At 40.6% G+C, this 8,296-nt stretch overlaps 1 protein-coding gene across 1 annotated transcript; it reads right to left on the bottom strand.

The window, feature by feature from the left end:
* Nucleotides 1-5,147: 5,147 nt before the first annotated feature.
* On the bottom strand, nucleotides 5,148-5,543 carry LOC139890032 (uncharacterized). Its single transcript, XM_071872938.1, has one exon. It carries the CDS (start codon nucleotides 5,541-5,543, stop codon nucleotides 5,148-5,150), a length of 396 nt encoding a protein of 131 aa, XP_071729039.1.
* Between the last annotated feature and the right edge of the window lie 2,753 nt (nucleotides 5,544-8,296).

Below are 8,296 nucleotides of genomic sequence, written 5' to 3' on the forward strand. Positions count from 1 at the left end.
TTAAACTTGTAATCACTAGAACATAGTTTAGTTAATTCTAAACTTGTTCGCAAACAAAAGTTAATCCTTCTAACTTGACTTTTAAAATCAACTAAACACATGTTCTATATCTATATGATATGCTAACTTAATGATTTAAAACCTGGAAACACGAAAAACACCGTAAAACCGGATTTACGCCGTCGTAGTAACACCGCGGGCTGTTTTGGGTTAGTTAATTAAAAACTATGATAAACTTTGATTTAAAAGTTGTTATTCTGAGAAAATGATTTTTATTATGAACATGAAACTATATCCAAAAATTATGGTTAAACTCAAAGTGGAAGTATGTTTTCTAAAATGGTCATCTAGACGTCGTTCTTTCGACTGAAATGACTACCTTTACAAAAACGACTTGTAACTTATTTTTCCGACTATAAACCTATAATTTTTCTGTTTAGATTCATAAAATAGAGTTCAATATGAAACCATAGCAATTTGATTCACTCAAAACGGATTTAAAATGAAGAAGTTATGGGTAAAACAAGATTGGATAATTTTTCTCATTTTAGCTACGTGAAAATTGGTAACAAATCTATTCCAACCATAACTTAATCAACTTGTATTGTATATTATGTAATCTTGAGATACCATAGACACGTATACAATGTTTCGACCTATCATGTCGACACATCTATATATATTTCGGAACAACCATAGACACTCTATATGTGAATGTTGGAGTTAGCTATACAGGGTTGAGGTTGATTCCAAAATATATATAGTTTGAGTTGTGATCAATACTGAGATACGTATACACTGGGTCGTGGATTGATTCAAGATAATATTTATCGATTTATTTCTGTACATCTAACTGTGGACAACTAGTTATAGGTTACTAACGAGGACAGCTGACTTAATAAACTTAAAACATCAAAATATATTAAAAGTGTTGTAAATATATTTTGAACATACTTTAATATATATGTATATATTGTTATAGGTTCGTGAATCAACAGTGGCCAAGTCTTACTTCCCGACGAAGTAAAAATCTGTGAAAGTGAGTTATAGTCCCACTTTTAAAATCTAATATTTTTGGGATGAGAATACATGCAGGTTTTATAAATGATTTACAAAATAGACACAAGTACGTGAAACTACATTCTATGGTTGAATTATCGAAATCGAATATGCCCCTTTTTATTAAGTCTGGTAATCTAAGAATTAGGGAACAGACACCCTAATTGACGCGAATCCTAAAGATAGATCTATTGGGCCTAACAAACCCCATCCAAAGTACCGGATGCTTTAGTACTTCGAAATTTATATCATATCCGAAGGGTGTCCCGGAATGATGGGGATATTCTTATATATGCATCTTGTTATTGTCGGTTACCAGGTGTTCACCATATGAATGATTTTTATCTCTATGTATGGGATGTGTATTGAAATATGAAATCTTGTGGTCTATTGTTATGATTTGATATATATAGGTTAAACCTATAACTCACCAACATTTTTGTTGACGTTTAAAGCATGTTTATTCTCAGGTGAATATTAAGAGCTTCCGCTGTTGCATACTAAAATAAGGACAAGATTTGGAGTCCATGTTTGTATGATATTGTGTAAAAACTGCATTCAAGAAACTGATTTCGATGTAACATATTTGTATTGTAAACCATTATGTAATGGTCGTGTGTAAACAGGATATTTTAGATTATCATTATTTGATAATCTACGTAAAGCTTTTTAAACCTTTATTTATGAAATAAAGGTTATGGTTTGTTTTAAAAATGAATGCAGTCTTTGAAAAACGTCTCATATAGAGGTCAAAACCTCGCAACGAAATCAATTAATATGGAACGTTTTTAATCAATAAGAACGGGACATTTCAACCCAAACGTGTTGATTTTTTCGTTGACTTTGACTCGACCCAAGTTGACTTTTAATCAAACTTAACAAAATGTTTGTGCAATCATTCTAACATGCTTTTATACTTGTATCATTCATGAAACGTGACAACTTGACTCACATGCTATAGTAATCGAGTCGTAACAAGCCATAGGACTAATTGAACACATTTCGCCCGACCTTGTGTCGTAACCGGTTAATTGATACAACTACTTATTTAGGTCAAGGCTAAGCAACTTTCATGCACACGTTTACTTTGTGAAGTACATTTATACTCGTGCACTCGAGGTGAGATCATAGTCCCACCTTTTCAACAACTATTTATACTTTTAAATTGTGGGCTGAGAAACATATACTTTGTTACATTTTTTACTACTTACTTTTATACTTTGAACACAAGTACGATGAAACAAACATTCCACAGCGAGTTAGAACAAAAATCCTCAATTCGATTATCATTAGTTACACTTGTAGGGTGTAAGCGAGAACTTATATTGTGTGGCCATACGGGTTTGACAAACCCTCATTTCGGACGGTTCGCTACCGTCTATGGATGAAATATATTTTTGAGAAACAGTGTATGTTCTAACACTATTATGATGGGGTTCTATGGAAGGATACGTTAAGTCTTGATAATTTGGTGCTCGCGAACAATACTTTTGGAATGTAAAATTTTGAAATCAACGTTATGGGAATACTAAATCTTGTGGTTCAAAAACAACGTTTATTACAAACACCTATGATTTCACCAACGTTTTTCGTTGACAGTTTTCTATAAGTTTCTCAGGTTCATACATGGCTATTTGATACGTGCTTCCGCGTACACTCATACTTGCTTGGGGTCAAGCATACATGCATACACTCTGATTTCTTGCTTGGAGTCAAGCATACATACATGCATACGCTAGTGATAGCACCTTTAGATTCAAACATATTGTTTACATACTTACGCTATCTATAGCAATCGTGACTTTCAACTTATATTATGTCGCAAGTTTATTTCATTTATACATTATACTTTTGTAAACTTAAACTTGTTGTCGATCCGTTTGGAAAACTAAATTTTGTAAGTCTTGTACTTTTCAAATGAATGCGACATAATTTTGGTCAAACGAGTCTCATATAGGGACTACGACCACGTAACGGGACCTAAGTTAGCGTCGCCGTCAATGACGATTTTGTCGAGTCGTTACACTTGTGTTGGGAGGAGTTAGTCACCAATGGCCAGATCCAAATACCAAGCATGTCCTTCGTTTTAATGGAGCAGGTGAAGACTGATCCTTGCCAACTGTTACGTCGCCTAGTTTATTATTCATATACTAACCCCGTTTGTTTTTTATGTTTATACAACAGTAATGGAGTTCACTACTACTATGGCTTTTAGTGACCTAGAGGAGATCCGGGTGGAGAGTGTCCCGGCAATCCAGAAGGTGAGCCGGATGTCGCTCCCCAGGACCTGGAGCAGAATGTCGGTGATGGGACCGACTTGGTTCTACCGGGCCCGGATGTGCCGGAGGGGCACACGGCAGTGAAGAGGAGGATTCATGACCTCCCTCAACTGCGGATGAAGAAGGCCAAAGGTAATCTCCTTGTTCCGACAAGCTAGTCTTGTTTGTTGCCGAGCTTTCTGTTGGTACCGGTATGACCGAGACGGAGCCAATTGACTTGGGTGGTGGAGAGGGTGATCACTTTACCCTGGAGAGTTTTGATGACATTCACTTTAATGTCTCTTCTGGCGACGATCTTGTCTGTGCCTTCTCTCAGCTTGATATTGATTGTCATGGTTGTAAGAGTGCTTTGGAGAAGGGGTCTTCTGCATCTTTCCGCCAGGCGGTTTCTGCCCTCCTCCGGGAAGACTCTAAGGTTCTCCGAGCCCGGGGGCTCATGGCACTGAATACACTTTTTCTGGACGGTTTGGACCAGGAAGAGCAGGTGACGGACCTAGAGCGCCAGCTCAAAGCTGCTCGTGATGAGCTGTCTCAGGCACCCATGGCCCGAGAAGCTATTAAAAGCTTGGAGAGCCAGCTGAGGGCTGCCAAAGATGAGCTTGTCCGGGTGGTAGGGGAGAAGGATAAGGAGGTTGCTTCTACTGTTGCTTCCAGGGAGGTGGCCCTGGAGGAGTGTAAATGATTGCAGGGTGGTCTTCCTTCGATTTTGAAGAAGGCTATCAATTCCTCTACTGTGAAGGCGCCTTTCTAGGCTTATTTGGATAGTTTTGAGGCATCTAATTTTACCCACGCCGTTAGGTTGATGCAGAAGCATCACGTTAGTGGGGCCGTCCCCTTGCATCGGATATTGCTGGGAAGGTGAATCCGGCTACCGCGCAGGAACTCCAGGCTGCTCAAAAGGCCTTGGCAGAGATCCGTTTTGGCAGTTTTGAGGATCTTTGTGCCGATGATGGTACAACCGTGCAGCAACTCTTAGATTGCAGCAACTCTTAGATTTTAATTTTTAGTTTGTTGTACTGCACGTTGTTGTGCATTTTTGAAGTAACTTGTAATGAAATCATGTGTAATTAATGAAATTTTAATTTCAAGTATTTTGTGATGAATTTTCTTCAGTTGAACTAGTTCATATCTTCATATGTAGGTCTAGACTACATTTGTATTAGTTTTGGTGTGTACACCGTGCAGTCACGCGTGTTTATGCCATCTACTCATTGACCGTTTATCAGTATAAACTTGTACCGATGAGGGCTAGACAATCACCTCTTAAGGGGGTACAAAATAACTTGCATGGGACTTATGCGGATGCCGAAATCCGTCTGTCGCTCGATGGTTATTATTATGTGAACATCGTTGTAAATAACATAATGACTAAGTGATTGTAAACGGTAGAATTCTTTTATTCATTCCTAAAAAGGAAAAACATACATAGATTCTTTATTAGGAGAAAAAGACATAAACATCAAGATAACCATGAGTTGAAGTGATCAGTTTCAATCACGGTATATATCTAAATTTCATTTGTTGCACTTAGCCACTTTTGTTTCCTTCAACCGTTGTCTTGTCTCGGTTCGAGCTCTCACAGCTTTCAGTCCTGGAACGTTTGGGTGCCAGATTGAAGAGTTCAGCCTTTTCGTATACACCATTAAATGGTTTCCCCCATCCTGGCCGGCGATGCCAGCCGGTAACTGCCTTCTCTGCTTCATTGACAATGACTGGATTTTTGCTACTGAAGTGTGCTAATGGGGAGAAGAAAGTTAGCCTTTTAAGAATAGATACACGTTTTTCCTCCATGACGTGTGGTGTCTTCCATTATTCGGCACATTGCCTATCTCGAGTGCACTCATTCCCGGGGAAAGTGTGTCGGGTGGATTGAACTGTTGCCATGCCTCGCCAGGTTGGGAGTTTGAGTATACCATGAGCGGTAGAGGCTATTGCACCGAACTTCCTGAAGAACTGTCTTCCTAGTATCACGTTTGTGGTAGTCACAGATTTGACGACATAAAATTCGATGACTTCACTACGGAGGTAGAGTTGAGTACCCACCGTGACCGTTGCCTTGAGTCTACCTATGGGTTCTTCAGTGGAACTCGTGAACCTAGAAATGATAGCATTAGATTGCCTCATCTTCCTTCCGACACAATTTGGGAGCTGGAAAAGGCAATGGGCATACAAGACTTCAACTTCACTTCCCGTGTCGGTGTACATTTCACTGACCGGGAACCCATCTATCAGGCCGGTAATTACTACCGGTTCATCCCTAGAGTATCATGCCGGTAATCCCGGGAATGTGATGGTAGCATCTTTCCAGGAGCTTTGCGGAACAAACTCGTCCTTCTCGATGTTGATCATGTTAATGACAACTTTATCTTTTACCTTCTCACGCTTCTTGCCCTCTTCCTTTTGCCAACTGAATGTTTTGTTGGGGTCGGCTTTTTGAACTTCCAACCGGATAATAAGTGATTAAGTTCGCCTGCCTTAATGTTGGCGATGATTTCTCGTATTAACGCTTTGCATTCATCGGTGTCATGACCATTGTCTTCGTGGAATTCACAGTACTTGTCTGACTTTTGACCATCCCGCTTTCCTAACGGTGCAGGAGGGGTAAACTTTGCTTTTACGGGCTCCGTTAACAGTATTTCCCTTGGAGTTTTGGAAAAGCTGTAAATTAGAGATACCTTATCATATGGTCTTCGGCTACTCTTATCATGCCTATGGTTGTCGTGGCTTTTGTCGTAGCTGTTATGGCTTTTGTGATGGCTTTCACTGCGTCTGCTGCTGACATGACGGTGCCTGCTGTCGCTTCTCCTTTCCTCTTCTCTTTTCTTTTCACCCCGGTGATACCCAGCCAGTCTTTCCCTTCCAGAGTGTTGGTATTGCCTTGCTACCGTCACGACATCTGCAAATGTACTTGGGATGTTCCATCGGAGTTCAGAGACGAGCGATGGGTATGCATCTTTGTCCAGGCATGTTATGAATCCGGAAATCTGCTGTGTTTCCGGGAGTTCTGGGATTTTTGGCACTCCAGTATATACCTAGTGATGAAGCTTTCAATTTTCTCTCCCCGGTACATTGGTATTTCGTGAGCATACAGGTGTGTATACATATGTCGGCGGAGGTTCTGATATTGCATGAGAAACTTTTCCCGCAAGTCTGCGAAGCATGTGATTCCATTTGGTGGTAATTTGGCGAACCATTCCCTGGAAACCGACTGTAGGACAGTCAGAAAGAGATGGCATGCTACCTCATCACTACAATGTTGGGTTTTCATGGCACCCTCAAAGATTTGCAGGAAATCTTCCGGGTCAGTAATACCATTGTACACCCCCAAAGTGACCGGTATGACGATGTTAGCAGGGAGTATACAGCCGGCGATTCATTCGCATAGCTTTTGGCTAGTAGCCGACATCTCAACAGGTAGCTTTGCTTTGTTACCGGTGATTAAGGCGAACATATTCTTAAGTGCAGTCCCCTGGACGGCGGGTTGTGACAGGGAGTGTTTATATGCCGGCAGCGCAGCCTGCACAAGGAGCTCGGTCAGCCATGCATTTGCGGCGGCCTTAGTGACACCCTCGCTTCCTGCCCCGATGTTTAACAGTGGGCTGGTCTTCAAAACATCCAGAGTTTGCGATTGCTTCCTCTCGGCTAGGCCGTTGTCGTTCAGCATGGCCTTTATTTTTCGATTACTTATTTTTGGACATCGGCTGAGATCATATTGGTGATCATGTCGGTGTCATTGTGAGACGATCCAATTCCGCTCGAACTACCGGTTTTGAGACCAAGGGTGCCAAGCTTCAACCTCTCTCTACCGGGTAGTGATCCCTCGTGTGTGTCCTCGTCGTCATCGGCGACATTCATCTCGTCTCCCGAAGCTTCACCTGAGTGAATGTGAGCAATTGATTGCTTTTGGGGTTGAGGTGGCTCCACCGTTGGCGAGCTTCCTTTGTTCACAGGTGGTTGGACGTCATCACTCGCACCTTTCTTACTTGCCGTTTCACTACTTGGTTTTACCATGTTGTTCGTACCTTTAGGTGGCGCCATTTGATCAAACCAAAATCGACTAGTATGAATAGATTTTGGGCTTGAGTGCTTGATTTGGGAAAAAGAGTGGGTCGGATGTTTTAACTCCAATAATTGTACAAACCCTGATTTGAAATCTGGATTCCAAGGGCGTAAAACAATCGATTAGATTAACCTTATTCGATCGGGATCGAATAAGTTAATACCTTAAAGTGAGGATTAACTCTGATAACGATCGGAGTGTTGATTGGAATTTTGTTAACAACTGGAGAAATGCTACCGTAATTAATTTTGGCGGAGTAGAATTAATGCATCCAGTGTTGTTGAATAAATGATCTTGTTTGTGTATTTATAGATGTTATGAGGGAATGGTGACGTGGCACATGTCCCTTTCATGGTTGTAACAAACTTTGCCAATCCCGGGGGGTCTGATATAGCCAAAACAGACGGTTTTGTTCGTGCGGTGTCGTTAGGTCGCAGGGCGTCAAATTTGGTTTAACACAGAGAAGTTGTCGTTTAATTTATATTTTGTGAGGCCTAAATTTACTTTTAACTTTCTAATGTAGAAGGTGTAAGTTAACCTAGGGTCGTGCTTTTGAATGGTTTAACAAATTGAAGATCAAGTGGATAATTGTCTTTTATTTAAATTACCTGGATAAAAGATAGTAGTTGGTTTAAGCTAAAATCCTAATTGCGGAAAAGTAAATAAAGTGGGAGGATGTCCGGCGTGTGCAGATTAGGGAAATGTTCACCAAGATATCAGTTTGGGTTAGGAAAAGGTAATTATGTTGATATTAAAGCTTATGATTGAAATGGTGTAGATCTGGTTGGATGAGCCAATTACACAGACCTACTTATCTCTAAACTCTCAGAGTTCTCGTTGAGCAGTGAAAAGTATGTCACGTGGTTGTATAACTGAAACGTGACAATACCTCGGAGGT

The sequence above is a fragment of the Rutidosis leptorrhynchoides genome, chromosome 2, assembly GCF_046630445.1.
Source record: "Rutidosis leptorrhynchoides isolate AG116_Rl617_1_P2 chromosome 2, CSIRO_AGI_Rlap_v1, whole genome shotgun sequence".
NCBI classification, from domain to species: Eukaryota; Viridiplantae; Streptophyta; class Magnoliopsida; order Asterales; family Asteraceae; genus Rutidosis; species Rutidosis leptorrhynchoides.